The sequence below is a fragment of the Sitophilus oryzae genome, unplaced genomic scaffold (assembly GCF_002938485.1).
Source record: "Sitophilus oryzae breed Bouriz unplaced genomic scaffold, Soryzae_2.0 scaffold_1449_pilon_pilon, whole genome shotgun sequence".
In the NCBI taxonomy this organism is placed as follows: Eukaryota; Metazoa; Arthropoda; class Insecta; order Coleoptera; family Curculionidae; genus Sitophilus; species Sitophilus oryzae.
In genome coordinates this window covers 478,136-500,198 of record NW_022146114.1, presented here as the reverse complement: position 1 = coordinate 500,198, position 22,063 = coordinate 478,136, and the positions used below count along the sequence as shown (strand labels likewise).

Here is a 22,063-nt window from a genome sequence, read left to right as displayed (position 1 = left end):
TTTATTGTACAGGGTGGGTCAAATTCGACGCTTTTAAATGGAAACACCCTTTTCTATAGGAGATAGACAAAAACTAATATCGGTGTCTGGAGCTCAATTTTCATCAAAAACATGATGGTGAAAACCGCACATCAATATCTGTTACCGTTTCAGGTTACAGGGGTTTTTTCAAAAATGTGCCTTTTAACAAATCGCTGTAACTTTTTGCTATGGAAAATTTTGTATTTTTATGAAAATATTTCCAAAGCACCTTTTTACGTAGAATTTAATGGTTTAAGTATATTTTTTTTTTAAATTAATAATTTAAGAGTTATCAACAGAAAAATTGATTTTTTATTTGGGACACCCTCTATATTTTTAATTAACTGAAAAGAATTTAAAATTACCTTTCCAAAAATATACCACATTTGATATTTTGTTATAATCCCCTTCGAATTACAGAATTTTTAAAAGTTCGCCACTTTTAACTAGTAGGCTTTGGACCCCTTATTGATGATATGCCCCTAATGGAACTCGAACATATTTTTCCAGCAAGACGACGCAACGCACCGCCTCTGAACGCTGAAGTTGTCAGAAAATTTTTGCAGCCAATTTCAAGAATAATTGAATAGCTAACCAAGATCCCAGCCGTTGGCCGTCGAGGCCACCTGACTTAGTGCCCATGGATCTAATCCTATGGATATATTTGCGGAAGAATAAAGGTTCCTTATTATTCCGTATAATCTATACAAGAATTAGAAAAACTTAGCAGTTATGAGAGGGTATCTTTCACCCCTACTGGGTTAATGAATTCCGCGAGAAATGTTCAAAAACTGCCCCGTCTGTCCATAACATAAGACGGTCGATATGTCGAACACCTGTAGCAAAATCTCATGTCTTGGTTTGCTATTTATTTTTATTGTTTTTAGATATAGTTTAAATGTGTTGATGTTGGTTAAATATATTTTAAATTATAAAATTCTGCATCTCTCATAGCAAATATTATTTTCGTTTTGATTCTCACAGCTAGAATTTTTTTCCATTACAGCCGGTGCCGTTCAAAGCCTACTTATTTAAAGCGGGCGAATTTTTATATACTCTATATCTCGAAGAGGAATCGAGCAAAATATCAAGTGTGTTATATTTTTGGAAAGGTAATTTTAATTTTTTTTTCAATAAATTAAAAATATACAGGGTGTCCCATATAAAAAATCAAATTTTCTGTTGATAATTCTTAAATTATTAATTTTAAAAAAATTATACTTAAATCATTAAATTCTACGTAAAAAGGTGCTTTGGAAATGTTTTCATAAAAATACAAAATTTTCCTTAGCAAAAAAGTTACAGCGATTTGTTAAAAATGCATATTTTTGAAAAACACCCCGTAACTCCGAAACGGTAAGAGATATCGATATGCGGTTTTCACCATCATGTTTTTGACAAAAATTGAGCTCCAGACACCGATATTAGTTTTTGTCTATGTCCTATAGAAAAGGGTGTTTCCATTTAAAAGCGTCGAATTTGACCCACCCTGTACAATTATTTATATCATTACGAAAGTTTTATTTTAAAAATTTGTATCTTTTGAAAAAGGTAATAGATTTAATTAAGAGGCGAAAGAATAAATAAATATCAGCAAAATTTTAACAGAGCTAGTACAAATGTAAGAACTTGATAACGCTGTTTCCGATACGCTTCAGTCCGTCCGCCAAAAAATGTATGGAAGGAAAGGATATGGAACGGAAGAGAAACGGAACGGATAGTGTGCATTGTCTTCATTTACATGATATAACATTATATGTAAACGGACGAGAGTGAGAATTAACCTTTATCCGGACAAAATTAAAATATTGGACTTTTAATATTAGGTACCTTGTAATTCGGATCGTTAGGTATCAGGTAATCTGGACTGGAACGGTACAATCGGTAGGTCGTTCAGTCCTTGATTTGTTCTTGCTAAGCTACAGGAAAAACCAACAGGACTTTGTTGAAATTAACACCCAGCTGCAACAAACTTCGTTAATCATCAAGGTAACGGAAGTAAAACTACACACTAAGATTTAAGCGAGAACGAAGAATGGAAGCTAAATGATTGAGATCGCAAGTCAAAAAAAAATTAGACTACTTTAATTAAATACATATCTTTGATGTTCCTTATTAAGAACGAGCAACAGAAATGGACTTCTGAAGACGATTAGCCGGGAAATCAAGAATGGAAAAAATTACAAACGAGAGTATCAGGGAAATTATGGGCGTCAAACATTCTATTGTTGAAGATGAAAACGATAGACTACCAAAACAAATTCTGAATTGAACACCCACTGGTAGATGCAAAAGGGGAAGGCAAAGAAAAAGCTGGAGAGAGGGAATAGATCGAGAAATGGAAGACAGACAACTAGACGAAAACCTCTGGCAAGATAGGCAACAAGGGAGACTAGAAATCGGAAGACGTCGTAAAACGTTATAACCCCGATATATACATATATTAAGAACCAGTTACATGTAATTTTCTTCTTAGAGTATTTAAATAAATATATTATGTTGTAGATATAATAAATGTTTGGCAGCTTAAATTAGCAGTTTTTATGCTTTGTACGACGACTCAATAATCCGTTTTTTTTTCGATAATCCGAATTAGTCTGTCTCCACTATATATAAAATAAAAATAAGATAAAATAAACAACATTTATGAGGAGACTCTTATTCCTTAAAAGTATATATTGGCTTTATTTCAACTAAATAAATACCCAAAGAGTTCTTTAAAAACCACATCACGACGTTCATCTACTTGAACGCAATCATTGACTCACCCTATATATTAAAACTATAAATGCTTAAAATATAAAAATTGAATAAACAAATATATACATACACCAAATGTACAGAAAGTGGTCAAAAAATGCCCAATACGTGCAATGTCAAAATTTGGCAAGACGTCCATTTCACAAGAAATTGAATGGAATCCAGATGGCAACAGCATATTTCGTATGTTCCTTCCTTATTGAGAATTCTGTAAATAGTTTATCTCTAACTATTCACTTTGGCTTCATAACTATTTTTTTCAGTATCAATGTTTCCAGCTGTATTTCGTTTAAATCAGATCTGTATTCTTATGGGTACATACTTAACTAATCCTTCTTTATTGAAAATTAATTCCATTCCACAATCTTCATAAGACCTTGTATACAAAAAGCAATAGTTATTTGTATTAAATATTGCACTGAAGGGTCAACAAATACATTTCTAGCTATTTCTTCTAACTGTTGTTGTTATAAGGAGATAGGAACAAAGTGTCGTTGATATGGATACCGGGACTATCCCTTGCCAAAACAGGTGCAAGTACGTCATTCGTAGGATCAGAACCTTAGTGTCGGTTAGTTACGCTCCAAAAAATCTCGCAAGAGATCAGCTCTGTGAATGTAAGTAAGGGACATGACGTTTCAAGGCTGGAATGACAGTCCCGGAATGGAACATGCCAAGCTTGTTAGGGCCATCCACACGCAGAACAGGAGAACTCACTGCAGTATACACGAGATCACACCTGCAGAGAATGGGACTGGTGGAAGACTCTGTATGAAGTGACGAAAAAATGAAGTACGTTATGTGTACCTGCGCCGCAGGGAGCAGAACCAAGTTTGGGATGTCTGACAAAACCATGATACTTACCAAACCTTGGTAAAATATCACCCTCTGATATAATAAACTATGTTAGGTCTTGCAGGTGAATTTTAATACTTAGGTAAAAAACAAATACAGTTTCTTGTGTGAAAGGCATTAAAACAAAAATTAAAATTTTTGAAAATAACAACAGTGGAATTGAATATACACGGTTGACAAAAACTATATATGGGTACCAATTTCCGTGTGAAGAGAATAATGAATTACTCCAAAAAAGTCCTATGGGTATTTCCCCACTGTAAGAGAATCTATGTCATTTTAACAGAACGCTAACAGTTTGTGTAGACGTATCTGTTTTAAAAAAACTGAAGTGTTCTCGAATAGTTACATTTAGATATTTTAAACAGCTTTTTTTTGTTCTTTGTGTTTTTTTTTGCTTCGGTCGACGGAAAGAGATATACTTTCCGAACGTTAAGCATCTTTTGTCCGTTAGACAAATTTGTTTATTAGTAAACCACTGTTGACAATTAGTCTCCATTGGATAAACGCAGCAGTGTTTACAAACAATAACTATTTTATTTTGTTGATTTTCTTGCAGTGGCGAAATACCAATATGCCTTTTTTGGTTGGATGAATCCGTCACAGAGGTATAGACATTTTTTATAATCAATTACTAATGTACTGAAAAAATGGAGAAGAGTATGGATGTTGCCAAACGTATGAAATAACCGAGAAATGACAAACAATGCTCGCAACCGCACATCGTACAAACACCGCCGCATTTACTGCTACAAATGTAAATACAAACTTAAAATATTCTCTTGCAAACCCTGTATACTGATAATATTTGTAAAATCTATAGAATATAAACTGAAATATTTTCAACCGTTTTGGAAACAAATTAAAAAAAAACAGTTATAAACAAATTTCAAAACCAGTTAACAAAAAAATTAGATCAAACAATAATTTGAGCAAAAATCTCAAAATGATTTCACAAGTACACCAATGTCAAATGTGAAAATAAACAAAAAAAACTAAATTAATGAAAGAGTTATTCCACTTAATCAGAAAGTGGATAGACATTTTAACAGATGATACCTATATTTCATTTTAAAAAAATCTGTGTTTCTGCTGAAAAAAAGAACATGTACAAGAAGAACAAGAAACAAAGAACACGTGTAAGAAGACATTCCATAACAGACAGAACATCTTAACAGAAATAAAATTGCACTAAATATAAAATTTTCCCCAGTAGAAAGAATACTGAAATAGAAAAATTGATGTGTCAAAGAATCAAATAAAATGAAAAAAGAATTAGAACATCTCAATGGGAATATCTGTGGTTCTTAAAACTTCTCAATGCTGATAAAAGTGCGTTATTGTACTTTATCAAATAATCCAATACAATAAATGTAATGAATTTTAATTTCCACATTCTTTTGCGAAAACGCCATTCTTTCTTGCGATGTTCTGAAATTTTATAAATTTCTTCATAGACTCTGAATCTCTATGAAGTATTTCTAGAAAACCATAAAATTTTCAGAGTGCACTTTAATTTTCAAATACTTTTCTTTTGGTCTGAAAATTTTGATATAGAAAGATGAAATAGTTAATGAAACAATCTTACGTTTCATGCCCCGAAAATATTCCTTTAGTTTCAGAAATTAAAAAATAAAAAAAAAGTAAAAAAATAAACCCTTAAAATCGAGAAAGTATGTTAAATTCTAAAAAAACGAGAGTTAGTTGATTTAAAATGAAAACAAATCCCAAATAAGAAAAAAATCCCTTTACCACCCATTTATAAAAATAAATATTACCAATATAAACCCATTTGTCACAAATACTTGTGCTGTCAAGCTGTACAGTTGAGGCATTATATCGGTCACTACAGGCTCGTCTGTATGGCTGTACAGTTGAGGAACTGAGGCTGTTACGGATATCTGTACAAGTTTCACATGGTATCTGGCTGTATATTGGCATTTATCTGGTAAAAATCTGTTTTCGGTATCTGTTATCTGTTTTTTTGCGACTCTCGCTTTACAGTAAAACTGCGATTATTGTCTTACAATCTGTATGGCATTTGAATGGCATTTGTACGGCACGACTGGCTTAAGATAGCTTTTGGCCTGTCGCCTATAAAAGAGAAATCAAGATTATTAAGACACAGCATCGGCAAAACTATCTCAACAAAATGAAACACCGATAACTTAAAAGTACATTAATCCTTTATTATAAACACCTTATAACTAAACTTACATTTTGTTTTTGGGCTAAATGGGCTGACTCCATTATACAGGTCAGGACTAAAATCTGGGGGGCCCCCGAATGGATACACGCTTTATGGCTGACCATCATTGCGGTTGGCCCCTCTAAACTACTATATCGAGAAAATATAGATTATGTGATTAGTTCCTTATATAATTTAAAAATACACTATAACTATGGAATTGTTTTAACATAAACTGCTTGTCTATGACTCATCAAAGCGATAAGAAAAGTTAGTCTTGCCACACATATTCATTATTCAGATTCAAATATAGATATTTTTAAAGATTTCCTGATTTTACACTAAAGTTCTAAAAATAATTAAAATGATTCTCTTTATTTAAAAAAAATAGTGCTTCAGTTAAATTCGAATTGGCAATAAGTATCTTAAGAAGCCTTGAAAAAAACTGAATTAAAATATATTTTAGATGACATTTAACCAACTGTTAAGTTAATTTCTTTAAACAACACAAACATAATTTTCAATTTGATTGAACCAGCAAAAAATTGCCAAATGCTGTTTTGTCACAGCGATATCAACCCCATTTCCCAATAAATTTAGTTTCAGATATCTCGTTTTACGTTACATTTATGTAGAAAAGATTTAGTGTTAGGGCATTTTTTAATATTGCAAAACGCAAAGATCATGTCGTGAACTACAGAGATAGAAGACAAAAAGAAAAAATTGTATTAAAATATTAAGATAGAGAAAATACAAGTTATTAAAAGCAGTTTCACAATTTTAAAAATTGCAGCACTAAAACCTAAATAAGTCAAAATATACAATTAACTCAAACAGACATGCACAAAGATATAACATAATATAACTGAAATCAGTTTCAGAAGTCAATATCTGGACCTAAGAATCAGCCGTTATCTCTTACGAGGATGTATGAAAAGCATTCATATTATTCATAGTAAGAAAATCAAGCGAAATAAACTACAAGCATAGAAACCGAACGTAAAATTCTAATCTAAGTGAACTAAACAAACTAGAATGTTCTTAAAACGACGAAAGTAGGATTCTGGTCAGGATATGTGTCGAGGAAAGCAAAAAAATAAACGAAAGAGTAATCGATCAAGACACAAAATGTGTGAGAAACCTTGAAAGTGGATACAAACTACTACTGTCTGATTTTTTATGTTCGGTCGGCTTAAGAGCGGGATCGGCTTCGGCTCCTCGAAGCTTTCTTGTCTTCGGGGCTCTTGGAGCGGGAACGGTCTCTGGACTTGGATCGGGACTCGCGTTTCGATCGGGACCTTGAGCGGGAATGGGAAGCAGACTTGTCCTGGAACAAAAGAAAAAACATTGTAGCATGATGAAATTAAAAAATTGTACGTTTTGTCACTATACAAAGTGATTAGCCCCCAATACACCAGAAGATTTGGCCAGAGGATATGGCTTGCAGACTTGGTCTGCACATAAACTTTGTGTTTGTGTGGCGAACCAAGTCTGTGGCTGGCCAAACCTTTAGCGGATCAAGCTTGTCATAGGCCAAATCGATTGACTTGATTTGTCAGATTAGATTGGTGTAAAAAAGCGAAGGATTAAAGGTTGATTCTCACTATACCTTCCATATCAGCTCCCTTCCGTTTACATAAAATATTATATCATGTAAATGAATAGGACAATGTACACTATCCGTTCCGTTTCCTTTCCGTTCCATATTCTTTCCTTCCATACATTTTTTGGCGGACGGACTGAAGCCTATCGAAAACAGCGGTGTCAAGTTCTTACATTTGTACCAGCTCTGTTAAAGTTTTGCTGATATTTATTTATTCTTTCATCTCTTAATTAAATCTATTACCTTTTTCAAAAGATACAAATTTTTAAAATAAAACTTTCTTAATCATATAAATTGCACAATAAAAAGTATGGAACTAATACAGAACAGAAGCTTACGTATAGCCTCAATACAATTAAAAATACGAAATGGATATGGACTGGAAACGGAAGGTATAGTCAGAATGAACCTTAAGTCGGCTCTTTCTAAAGCCAGTTTTAGTCCGAATTTTGTCCAAAACGAGAATATTTAATCGGGCACAGATCTAATTGACAAACTAAGTCGGCAGGCCAAGTCCGCAGGCCAAATCTTCTTGTGTGGGTGGCTAATCTCGGTCATGGTTGGTTAGACGTTTATAGAGAACTGGAGTTTTTTTTTGGATGAATTTGAATTTTTACATAATGGCACCTGCTCCACCTGTGGAAGTTATTTTCAGCGTTACATTGTTGCCGCTTCATGGAACACGCGGTATATTACATTCTTCAAAACAATTTCCATGTTTCATAATGTTTCTATTGTACTAAAGAGTATTTCCCCAGATTGTCTTTACAAGAGGGAACACTTTTTTAGTAATATTTCTAGAAAAATGCATCCTTAATAAAAAAAATTTGCTTGTTATAAAATGGTTAATCCCGTTTATACTTTTCCATCTTTCCGTACAATTTTAGAGAAAACTAAAAAAACGTAAAAATATGGTTGAATTTTCCCTAGTCCTAAAAAGCAAATCATATATTGTCCCCTTTGATTAGAACTTGTCTATGTCCATTTTTTTCAACTGCCGTCAACAAATTGAGATTTTCAGACAGAACTATGTAATAAGACCTTGTGCATTGAATTCAGAACTAATCTAGGTCCTGGTGATCGTACGTGGTTAATAAGGCTACAGTAGTATTTCCAAACTACTTATTATAGTATCATTTCAAGAAATTCGTTACCAGACAGCTGAATGACAATGACTAGAAATTTAGCAAGATAATGCTAATTGAGGCGCTTAGAATAAAAGGGATACAAGTGACTTCTTTCTAAATATGCAGATTTAGATACTTTAGGTATCAATTTATTTGGTATAAAATGGAACTAAGTAAATTCTACAGTGGCAATAGGTGGAGTGTAGAATTTACTTAATTTCCTTTTATACTAAATAAATTGGTATCTAAAGTGTCTAAATCTGTACTTCAGTCCATTTAGAACAAAAAGTCACTTGTATCCCTTTTATTCTAAGCTCCTCAATTGATACTTATAAATAAGACACTGAAAAATGCATTTTCTTGTCAATCAGCAGCAAGGTTTGCACTTTTTCTAAAAAAAAATATTATATTAATATTTTATATTTGCTTGGCCTGTAATAAGCTACCTGGACCACTGGTCAGTTTCTCTATGTATTGATAAATAGACAATTATAAAATTGGGTTCGGGAAAAACCCATGGTTCAAATTGCCTTAATTCATGGAAGAAATAATAAAGCCTGACTCCCTGGTAACCAAACTGACAAAAGGAAAAAAAGTCTCCTTCTAGAAATCTTTCAAAAACACTTGATAATTAATTGTTTGTAATAATTATTGTAAGATATAATTTATATTTAATATACTATTTGGCATAGTTTTGTAAATCACTTTATTTTTTTAAATTATTTATAATCTTATGAAATTAATAAAAAAATTATTTTTATTATTGTCAAATTAAGTTTACTAAATTTGAAGTTTAATTCTTATCAAAGTTCCTAATGTAAAATTTAACACAAAAAAATAATAATGTTGAAGTAATTGATGAATTGCATATTTTTGCATTTTTTTGATAAAATTTCTAGTCTTTTTTGTTTGCATTTTTCTCTTGTGTTACCTATAAAGTTTGAATACTTCTCATGCATGGTAATGATTTTCTTTAATTGTGTATTATAATACAATAATTAAAAAAAATCTGTTAAATGACTAACTGAAGAAACCAGAAGGTTTAGATATAGGAACATAATATCAAAGCGATTTTATTCGTAAATACAACGTGCATTTGAAAACTATTTTGACTCACCCTGTATGTTAAAAACTATTTTTAAAATACGTACAATTCCCTCAAACATTTGAAAACAAAAGTTAAAGTCCCAAATAGCAAACCAAAAATGTATAAGGTAATAAACTGTATATAATAACTAATATCTGATGTATTTTCTCAATCTACAGGGTGGTCCGAACTGTATTCCGGAAACTTCGGCAGCATATTCTATAGATGAAAATATGTAAAAAAGTTCATATAAATATACGTCCTAAAATGCTTAGTTTCGAAGATACAGGGTGTAGAAGTTTCATTTTTATCTCGATTTTTTTCAAACAATTTATGAAGTAACAACAATGCTAGCATGGAAATTGGTGTCTGGGAGTTTTTTGACATGAGCAATTTGATTTTGATATCAATATGACTTCTTCTTGTAGAGGGCGCCACCTACATATTTTTAACTGGTTTGAAGAGTAATAACTTTTCGTCCATACCTGTATAAAACTACAGAATAAAAAATATACATTTACTTTTTACGTAAAAAAGGTCTCTTGGTAAAAATCTATATGTGTAATGGTTCTCGAGATATTTCGAATTGAAATTATCAATAATCATAATAATAATATATCTCACCATTGACATAAATTAAACAAGCTGACTAAATAGTTATTAGAATGAAATAATAAATTTGAAATGTTTTTGTGTCAAAAGGTCAACAGAAACTGTTTTATCATCATTTTTTAGCAGAAAAATGTACGATTAATTAAAAAAAAATAAAAATTTCCCAAATTCAGTCATATAACTATCTACTCATATATATATATATATATATATATATATATATATATATATATATATATATATATATATATATATATATATATATATATATATATATATATATATATATATATATATATATATATATATATATATATATATATATATATATATATATATATATATATATATATATATATATATATATATATATATATATATATATATATATATATATATATATATATATATATATATATATATATATATATATATATATATATATATATATATATATATATATATATATATATATATATATATATATATATATATATATATATATATAAACGGGATTTGGTTTAAGTATTTAATACTCATTTCCAACTACAGCCTATTGCTGCCTTCCCATTACCCTACGCCACACATCTCGATTTAGAGCGTCATCAGCTTCTAGGTTACGAGCTTCCATCGCTTCCGTAACCGTTCCGTTCCAGGATTTTCTAGGTCTACCTCTCTTTCTTCTGCCCTGGGGAGCCCATTGAAAAACTCTTTTTGGCCACCTGTTCTCCGGCATACGCAGGCATGTCCAAACCATTTTAAGCTGGATTTTTCGATTCGATCCAGTACTGTCTCCTCCGATGCATTCATGATACGTCTGACCTCGATGTTTGTCTTTTTTTCCATCCTAGATATACCTGCACTTCTTCTAAGGTAGTCCATTTCAACAACTTGGAATTTGCGCTTCGCGTCTGCACTCAGAGTCCACAGCTCTGAACCATAGCAAAGAACTGACTCCACCAATGTTCTTCCAAGTCTCTTTTTAGTTGATGCAGATAAGTTTCGGTCCCACCAGAGGCTGTTAAGACATCCAATAACTTGTTTGCTCTTCTGAATTCGGGTTTGTATTTCTACTTTGCCCAAACCCTCGTTGTTGATAGTAGCACCCAGGTATTTAAATTTGTCTACTTGTTGAGTCTGGACGTTATCATTAATGAAGACTTCAAAACAAGCGTTGGAATTGACAGCTAAGTATTCGGTCTTCTTTAGACTAACCTGAAGTCCCCATTTGTTGTATTCTTGATAAAGCCTCTTAGTCATGAACTCTCGATCGTATGAGTCCTGCGCAACCATGACCTGATCGTCTGCAAAGCTCAGGGTAAATAGTGTGTTATACCCAATGGGTATTCCCATACCTTGACATTTCGTCTTCCATTCCCTAAGGGCTACTTCGACGTAAGCGTTGAAGATCAGAGGAGATAAGCTGCATCCTTGTCGCAACCCTTTTGTGGTGTTAATTGGATTAGATAGCCTGTGTCCTATCTTAACGTACGATTCATTTTCTTTAAGGTGCGTATTCATTATCCGAACGAACGAACGAACGAATGAAAGTGCGGTATATTTAGACGGGGACCGAACGCATGCGGCCGTTCGTTCGTTCGTTCGCTCGACCATCCGTTTCGAGTCGGTACATCAAAGGCGTTCGCCAACAAATGCCTCCGGTCTTCTCGTGCCGTCCTATCGTGCGGTCCCCGTCCATACCACTAGCGAACATTCGTTCGTTCGTTCGTTCGGATAATGAATACGCACCTTTATATAGCTCTTTTATTATCTTAAGCAAAGGTCTATCTACTTCTAAGATATTCAATACTTCCCATATCTTGCTGCGGGGAATAGAGTCGTACGCTTTCTCCAAATCAATAAATGCTAGATGGACTTCTTGATCTACTGCTATCTTTTTTTCCATCACCTGCTGCAGGACAAAAAGGTTATCTGTGCAAGATTTCCCCGGTGCGAATCCACTTTGGTCTTCCGAGATTTTGTCACCAATACTGTCCCTGAGCCTACCCTGTAGCACCTTTCCAAAAAGTCTGCTGACCGAACTGTTACTGCTTAGGCCTCTATAACAAGTGGGGTCGTTACGATTTCCCTTTTTATAACTATCTACTCAACGTGTTTATTTTTTGTCAATAATGACATGAATTGACTATTTCCATTCTAAATCTCTTGAGAACGGTTGTTTGTAGCGATTTTTACCCAGAGTCATTTTTACGTAGAAAGACACAGAAACATATATTCTTTAACTCAGTAGTTTCAAACAGGTACGGACGAAAAGTTATTACTCTTCAAAACTGTTAAAACACATGTATGTGGCGCCCCCTACAAATAGGAGTCATATTGACATCAAAATCAAATTTCTCATGTCAAAAAACTCCCCGACACCAATTTTCATCCAAATATTAAAGTTACTTTATAAATTATTTAGAAAAAAATGAAATTTCTACACCCTCTACCTCCGAGACTAAGCATTTTGTAACATACATTTATACAAACATTTTTACTTATTTTTATCTGCAGAATATTCTGGCGAAGTTTCCGGAATACAGTTCGGACCACCCTGTATAGAAAATTTTACATATTTGCTGTACTTAAAATACATTTTTTGTCCCTTTTTAAAGAAAAGGGGCAAAATTCATCCAACAGTTTGTTTGCTTAAAAATGTGCAATTTAACATAATCTTGCAAAAAAAAGCACAAAAAATGTTAATATGTGAGGAGCTATTTATCAGAAGAACCACATTTTTTTAAGTTTTAATATTAATAAAGTAAATGTTTCCTCTTGTATAGACAATCTGGGACATACTGTATATTAGGACCATACCTCCCAAGACTATCATTTTAATTCATGAGTGCATCCCGTTATGACATGTTTACTATAATAGCCAAATCAGTTTAATATGTCAATCTGATTTGACCACCATAGTTAAAATTTCCAAATAATTTATCGACTTACCTTGAACCTCTTTTCGGGAGATGCACTTACGCTCCTCGACCTCTTGACAGACTTCCTTTTGGAGATGGACCTCTCCCTGGACCTGTCCTTTGACTCGTGGCGGGACTCGTTGGAACGACGGGATCGGGAACGGTCGCGAGACCTAGAATGGGACTTCTTCTCCTTCTTTGGAGAAGCAGATTTTGACCTGAAAGAAACAAGTATTTTATATCATCTGTTATAAAAATATTTTCAAGACAGTAAGTTGTCTGTTATATTCGAAAACAAACTAAGGTATTAATATTGAGAGTTCTGAATATACCGGGTGCGTCTCAAAAGTGGCTCACCCATATAACTTTTTTAGTTTCTCAGTTAAAAAAACAAGATTTGGTGTGTTAGTATATGACATAAATTAGGATTGATTGACGTATTCAATTGTTTTCGGTCACTTCCTGTTTCACCGGAAATGACTACAACTTTTGATTTTAAATGGTACCCTCAGTCTTTTTTTACTTTATTCGATAGAAAATAACACTCTGAATAGAATGACATGTCATATGTCAACTTTGGACATTTTCGCATATGGTTTATTTGAAATTATAACTTGCGGTTCGTAACGAAAATTTGACTTGAAATACAAAGTGTGTGGTATCAAATTATTCTTAAAAAAATGCTTTTTCCAAATATGCTAATGAGCCACCCTTGTTCCATTTGAAAAAAATGAGATATGATTAAAAATACGATTTGGGTATTTTTTAACCGGCCAGGCCAAGACACTAAAAACATTAGACTATTTTTCCAAGGCTCCTTGATTACGAATTAGTCTTTTTAACATAGCCATGGCACTCTAGATTGAAACTTAAAATACAATTTTTAATTAAGCAAGAATGTCAAAAGTTGACATATTATACGTCATTCTATTCAGAATATCATTTTCTATTGAATAAAGTAAAAATATACCGGGGGTGCCATTTAAAAATCAAAAGTTGTAGTAATTTCCGGTGAAACAGGAAGTGACTGAAAACAATTGAATGAGTCAATCAATCCCAATTTATGTCATATAATAACAACGAAATCTCGTTTTTTTATCTGAAAAAATAAAAAAGTTATAAGGGTGAGCCACTTTTGAGACGCACCCGGTATACAGGGTGTCCCTATATTTTGTAGACATAAAACTACTGCATATTTTTTGTAATCAAAATAATAGGACATCAAATTGTAATAAAATAAAACACATTTTTTAAGTTATTTCTTTTTTTTTTACAAGTTGTTGCGATTTGAATGAGATTTGGGATGCCTATGTTTTGTAAGTGATTTAACATTTGACTTTCACAAACATCAATGTTAAATGAACCTTCTAGTATTTACTACGTTTTTGTCTCTTGTAAAAAAAAAACGCCACTGCGCATCCTTTAGGAGAAAAAAAAATTTCCGAAGCTGACTTGCAAAATAATACGTTTCTCGTCATATCAAGCTATGTAGTTGCATAGAATCTATTACGCGCTAATAATCTACATATAAAAATGCGAAAATATGGAGTTTTTTTGACAATAAAATACACATGAACGGTCGATTATTAACTAAAATATACAAAGTACCGCAAAAAGCTAAATACAAAAGTTATAGGGTTTTTAAATTTCTATTAGCTAGCAGTAAATTTAAGTATACAGGGTCGGTCATAAAGTTGTGGCACATCAATTTTTTTTTAAATGCAACCCCCCTGTATATTATTGCATATTTCAATTCCCCCTCCAATTTTAAGCAATAATCGTAATACACATAATGTACCTAAATTCAACCATTTAGGAATTATGAAGTGTTGACTTTGAAATGTTAAACGGAAATTTAACTTTCAGACTTGATAGAATCTCATTTTATCAAATATTATTAAGTATCACAGTTTCCGCAGAATGGCATCAAAAAATGAAACCAAACACATCGAAATTAATTAAATCGAATTTTTTAGGTGATATTTTCAAAAGTCAATAACTCGGAAACGTTTGGTTTGTGTGTATCTCGATTTTTGCTTAGAATTGAAGAAAGAACTGAAATATGCAATACTTTAAAAAATGAAACTTTGGCGTGCCACGACTTCATGAGCGACTCTGTATAATTAAATTTATTATTCGCCACTAAGATATGTATTTAAAAACCCTATAACTTTTATATTTAACTTTTTGCGGTACCTCGTATATTTTTCCTAATAATTGACCGTTCCCATACATATCAGCGACCCTATATATTTGACAATAAGCTTCATAAAAAGATTTAAAAAATAAGTAAATTTTAAATTAATTAAAGTTCAACTTTATTATTTGTTGATTGTATAGCATATCAGTCAAATATCTTATCTTGTCAACATGTTTATTTTTTATCAATAATTACACGTATTAACTATTTCCATTCCAAATATCTTGAGAACGGTTGCTCCTAGCGATTTTGATCAAGAGACCATTTTTACGTAAAAAATGACGGAAATGTATATTTTTTCACTCATTAGTTTTTAAAACACCCAAACACTAATTTTTATCCAAATATTAGTTTAAAGTTATTTTGAAAATATAAAAAAAAATGAAACTTTTACACCTTGTATCTCCAAAATAAATAATTTTAGAACATAAATCTATACAAACTTTCTACTTATTTTAATCTGCAAAATATGCTGCCAAAGTTAACCGAATACAATTTGGACCACCCTGTAGATATATCTGATATATTCGATGATTTCTATTTATTAAATTTTCCGGGAAAACCAGTCCTATCTCAAGGTTCTGAAGTTAGTGTCACTGACAGTAATGATATCATTAATATTAATAAATCATCAGATGAGGATATGTCAATATCAATGTTGAATGTTGTTCGAAAAACACATATATATCATAATAAATACTGTAGGTAGAGTTAGATAAAGTTAATCGCCGCGACCTTTTACATCTCTCTATATTATTGTTCTCCCCTTTCTTGAGTTATAACTCATCGTAATTAATACTGAGTGGATTTTGAAATGTTCAACACCTTTAATGCATTCCCAAGATTATAAAATGGAAAATTCCATATTTTTTTAAATTTGAAATAGTTTTAACAGTATCCTTTTCAAAACTAATTGTACTAAAATAAACCAATTGGCATATACATAATAAAGTGAGTTAAAACTAATATTGTATTTCAAATGGACATATACCGGGTGCCGGATGCGTCTAAAAAGTGGCTCACCACTATAACTTTTTTATTTTTTCAGAGAAAACAACGAGATTCGGTGTGTTAGTATATGACATAAATTAGGATTGATTGACATATTTAATTGTTTTCGGTCACTTCCGGTCTCACCGGAAATGACTACAACTTTTGATTTTTAAATGGCACCCTCGGTATTTTTTTACTTTATTCGATAGAAAATGACACTCCAATTTGTTTTTAAGCGAATATGTCAAAAGTTTACAATGATATGTCATTCAGTTCATAGTGATATTTTTAATTGAATAAAGTAAAAAATATCGAGGGTGCCATTTAAAAGTCAAAAGTTGTAGTCATTTTCCGTCAAACAGGAAGTAACCGAAAACAATTGTATAAGTCAGTCAATCTTAATTTATTACATTTACTAACATACCAAATCTCATTTTTTTATCTGAAAAAATAAAAAAGTTATAGGGGTGAGCCACTTTTGAGACGCACCCGGTATAGGTATATTAACCAACCTCATGTTTTGATAAATAAGTTTTATTTATACAAATTTGGTAGTCATTTGCTAATTTTTTTAATGGTTATTTTCAGATACCATTAGCATAATAAATCCTAGACTACTAACTTCGGAGGTGAAAAATGTGTTGATAACTTATTTTGTACCAAGTAATTTAGCCTATTTTAGTAAAATTAACTATTATAAAATAATTATGGATAAAAAAATTTAAATATTTAAAAATTTAATCTAACATTTATTAAATTATTATAAAATTCAGTTAGTATACAATGTCCCCAGATAGTCTTCACAAGAGGAAAGACTTTTTTCTTTAAACAACTTTATGAGAAAAACTAATTCTTCATAAAAATGTTTGCTTGTTCTAAAATTGTTAACCCCGTCTATACCGTATGATCGAAAAAAAAACGCGTCAGCGATGGCTATGAAATGAAGATCGCTGCCATTTAATATGTAAATTTATAGGGGAGATGTCATCAATCATCATTTCCAAGCCAACTGGACGCCGTTTTTTTCTCGATCATACGGTACTTTTCCAAATGTCCACACTATTTTAGAGAAAAGTAAAAAAAAATATGGAAATATAGGAAGTTGAATTTTTTACCAAGACCCAAATTGTCTCAAAATTCAAAACGCGTTTCTATGGTAATATCATTCCTTTTTCATTCTTTGATAGATGGTTAGTATTAGTTTTGATTAAGATATTGCTATTTTTTCATATTTTAGAAAAAAAAAAGAACAAAGTTTATAATCAAAACATCAACATAATAAAACAGCAATAAATATGACGTTAATCAAAACTGATTAAAACCATCTATCAAAGAAGAAACTCATTTAGATGTTTAGGACTTTAGGTGTAATCTAAATTGAAAACCTGATATCAGGCTTATTGATAAGAATGGTCCACCCTGTATAAAACTCCCTTTGCATAAAAATTTAAAATAAACTGAATAACAAAATATTTTCAGAAAGTAAACCTAGAATTAAAGTTTTATTTACATGAAAATTCTAGAAATTTACATTGATGCAGATAATATGATATGCAAAAAATTAATATTTAAATATTATTAATTACTAGTTGAAGCCTGGCGCATCCGCCACGACATAAGGAAAAGAAAATACTTCTTATTTTTTTTAATTAAATGAAAAACAAAAAATCCGGCGACGACAGTTAGAAGAGCCAATTAGCTATCTTTTAGTAAAAAAAGCAACTTTCTAGGGCAAGTTGGTACTTCAGTAGAGACAACACAGATAAACATTAGCATTTTATATATGTAGATTATAATTCAATATAAAAACTGACTTAAAATGTCTTTAAAAATGATTTCAAACGCGTTATAAATATGTAGAAAATGTAAACATAAATAATTAAAAGGAAATATATAAAAAATACGGATAATTACCTAGACCTGTCTCTTCTTCTGCTATCGGCGCTAGAACTGCGGCTTCTTGATCTTGACCTCCTGGTAGTCTTATCTTCAACCAAACGAATCCTTCTGCCGTTCAGAACAGTATCATCGAACTTTCGAATAGCATTCTTCATATCGTCGTAAGAGGCAAACTCTACTATACCCTCGTTTTTGTATTTCTTGTGGGCATCTGCAAATGTAACCTCGCCTGCTGGTCTCAGGTAGTCTTTCAAGTCTTGCCAAGACACTCCTGATGACAAATTCTCCACAAAGATTCTGTACTGAGTTCTAACAGGGGGCCCCTGTCTAGGCCGATGGTCTCTGCTAGAAAACCATTCCTGGTCACGACCACGAGGTCTACCACGAGCCATTTCTACACTGACTCTCATGCCCAACAATTTTTTTCCATGAAGCTCATAAACGGCGTCTTCGGCATCTCTGTAGTCGTCAAATTCCACAAAACCATATCTGGAAGCACTAAGAAATATTAAAATCGTGAAATTTCAACAAAAGAAGTGTATAAACAGGTATTAAATTCTACTGCAATAAAAATACCCGGGCTTTTTGCTAGTAGGTAATAAAATATTGAAAGCAAAACCTAGTTAAATTACAGAATTTCTTGGCATTTACAAAAACCACAAAATATAGCAAAAAATATTCTTAAACATGTATGAATATATACCTATCAATCATTCTTTTGAAAGACAAACAAACATGGCATCATTTATGATATTTGCTATTTTTAAAAATTACAAAATACCCACATAGGTACCTAAAATTGATAAAAAAATAAGTCTAATATGCCAATTTCGAGATTTTCTGGGTTTTAACTAATTAGCTAAGTAGTTTTTTAACTACTTAGGTAAGTATATGCATAATTACTTGCCAACTAACTAAAAAGCTATCCGGTAAGCTAAGTAACAAGTATTTTAGGTCGCATTTCAATACTTCATAAAAATAATCTAGGAAAACTCAACCAAAAATTCAACTGATATAAAAAAAGGTTGATAATTGTCATAAATTACTTAATTAGCATTACAAAAATGTTTAAAAATAAAAAAGTAGTTAATCTGACACGCATGCGTCTTCCTGGTTGAGCATTCCATGGAAATTGTTTTTACTTTGAAGATTTTTTTGGTCGTAAAAGAAGTTATTAGAAACAAAAGTATTATACTTTAAAACGCATTTATCATAAAATTCTAATATTTAAACTAAAAGCAACTACTGAATAAACATAAACAAGTACACGCCATGACTTAAACGCCGATGGACGGTAACAAGTTACAAGCACATGGGGGTCCTTTGGTACTCACCCGTTCTTTATTAAAACATCTCGGATACGTCCAAATCCTCGGAAAAAGCCTTCCAAGTCTCTTTCACGGGTCTCGTACGGGATACCACCAACATAAACGCGTGAACTCATGGTAAATTCGCGAATAACCGATACCGATTATGAACAAACTGCCGCCAATACTGTTTTAGGTTAGCTTTCTTTGTGAACCTGTCGACGCTCGTAACTTTTCTTCTCACACCGATACCGATCAGAAAACTTTACCAAACTAAACTCCCTTTACTGAATGTACCCTCTTTTATAACCCAGGTACAATAAACAATTATAAAGAAACTAAATTAAATAGCAAATTGTTACCTGATGCTAAATGACAGGACGCTTCGGAATAATGCGGTCATAAACTTAACCTAAGATATTTAAATTCTTTTTTCATTTTATGACGTTTGGGAACAGTACTTTTCTCTCTCTAACACACAAAAAAGTGGAAATAGATACAAAGAGATGGATCAGATTTAAAATATATTTTCTTATTTTTTAAGTTTTTAACAAATAGATGTTTCAATTAGAATAACTAGAAAAAAATATGATTTATATATATTTCCGGTACCATATTTCCTAATTGAGCCAGAAAATAATATAAGTAAAAAGGTTTCCAACTATTGTCTTTGTAGAAATATTTTACAAACGTATTAATTACCATGTTTATGTATACAAATTATTTAATTTGGAGTATCTTAAGGTGCCTATATTAATTACTATTTTCCATTATAGATTTTAAACATAATAAATATAATTGCTAATTTTCTGAGCAAACTCGTGTCCCGTATATATAAGCCTAGTTGAAAAGTTATGAACAAGAGCAGAGTGGCGCAGTGGAAGCGTGCTGGGCCCATAACCCAGAGGTCCGTGGATCGAAACCACGCTCTGCTAAAAACTTTTTTATTTTTTTTTTATAATTTTTAACATTTTTTTTAGTATTCATTAAAGACTTTTTACTAATCTTTTATTAAACAATCCATAGATTACAATAACTATTTCAATTTTGTGAGAATAATAGAACTTTTCAATATATTTTATTCCTATACCAGGTGCGTCTCAAACGTGGCTCACCCCTATAACTTTTTTATTTTTTTAAATATCAAAACGAGATTTGGTATGTTAGTACCATATGATCGAAAAAAAAACGGCGTCAGCGATGGCTGTGAAATGAAGATCGCTGTCATTTTACATGTAAATTTATATGAGAAATGTCATGGATCGTCATTTCCCAGCCAACTGGCATTGGCGTAACTACAGTGGTGCACGGGGGTGCCGAGTACCCCCCAGGTATTGCTGAACACCCCCCATAAAAATCTTGAATTATGACTCTTGGCTACGTATTAATTTTTATTTGCTTGTGATGTAGCGAAAATGACGTTAAATAATGAATGAAAATGATGAAAAAATGAATTTGTTGTGTTCAAAAAATGTGTTAATTTTTATTTTTTATAAAATTTGTAGGTATTTAAGTATAATCTACAGGAACACGGTTTGATAACCAAGTTTATGAAATTTATTGATAGAGAAATTCATGTAAACGTGTTATTCAAAAAATGTGGTTTTTAATATTATTCTTTATTTCTCAAACAACCCCCCCCCCCCAGGATGAATTGCTAGTTACGTTAATGCCAACTGGACGCCGTTTTTTCGATCATACGGTATATGACTTAAATTAGGATTGATTGACGCATTGTTTTTGGTCACTTCCTATTTCACCGGAAATGAGTACAACTTACTCTTGGTATTTTTTTTACTTCATTCGATAAAAAATCGCATTCTGAATAGAACGACATATATCATATGTCAACTTTTGACATTTTCGCATATAACGGGTGCGTCTCACAAGTGACTATATCTATAACTTTTTTATTTTTTCAGTTAAAAAAATCAGATTTGATATGTTAGTATATGACATAAATTCGGATTGATTGACGTATTCAATTGTTTTCAGTCACTTCCTGTTTCACCGGAAATGACTACAACTTTTGATTTTTAAATGACACCCTCGGTATTTTTTACTTTAGTCGATAGAAAATTAATAACAGTCTGAATAGAATATGACATATCATATATCAACTTTTGACATTTTCTCATATGGTTTATTTGAAATTATATTATAACATGCGGTTCATAACGAAAATTTCACCCGAAATACCAAGTGTGTGGTATCAAATTCTTCGTAAAAAATGCTTTTTCCAAATGTGCTAATGAGCCACGCTCGTTCCATTTGAAAAAATTCAGATATGATTAAAAATACGTTTTAGGCATCTTTTAACTTTTTTTGTCAGAACAACACGAAAAACAATACACGATCAAATATATTTTTCCAAGACTCTTTGATTAAAAATTAGTATTTTTAACACAGCCATGGCACTCTAGATTGAAATTTAAAGTACAATTTGCCTTTAAGCGAAAATGTCAAAAGTTGACATATATATTATAAAAA

At 31.7% G+C, this 22,063-nt stretch overlaps 1 protein-coding gene and 1 non-coding gene across 4 annotated transcripts; one reads left to right on the top strand and one right to left on the bottom strand.

The window, feature by feature from the left end:
• Positions 1-5,347: 5,347 nt before the first annotated feature.
• LOC115877383 (serine-arginine protein 55-like) lies at positions 5,348-19,972 on the bottom strand. 3 transcript variants are annotated; one of them, XR_004049345.1, is made up of 5 exons: positions 19,601-19,972; positions 18,282-18,764; positions 13,206-13,392; positions 5,854-7,151; positions 5,348-5,730 (listed from the first exon to the last, which is right to left on the bottom strand). XR_004049345.1 is itself a non-coding variant. In XM_030893533.1 (4 exons), the coding sequence occupies exons 1-4, from the start codon at positions 19,708-19,710 to the stop codon at positions 7,017-7,019; spliced, it is 915 nt and encodes a 304-aa protein (XP_030749393.1). In that variant the 5' UTR covers positions 19,711-19,972; the 3' UTR covers positions 5,805-7,016. The 3 variants fall into 3 exon arrangements, 2 of the variants coding, with proteins under 2 accessions (XP_030749393.1, XP_030749394.1); XM_030893533.1 differs by lacking the exon at positions 5,348-5,730 and having other exon boundaries at positions 5,805-7,151; XM_030893534.1 differs by lacking the exon at positions 5,348-5,730 and having other exon boundaries at positions 5,805-7,151; positions 18,282-18,755.
• A 464-nt stretch (positions 19,973-20,436) lies between these two features.
• On the top strand, positions 20,437-20,508 carry Trnam-cau. The gene has a single exon. It is a non-coding gene; the product is annotated as a tRNA-Met (tRNA).
• The last annotated feature ends 1,555 nt before the right edge of the window (positions 20,509-22,063 follow it).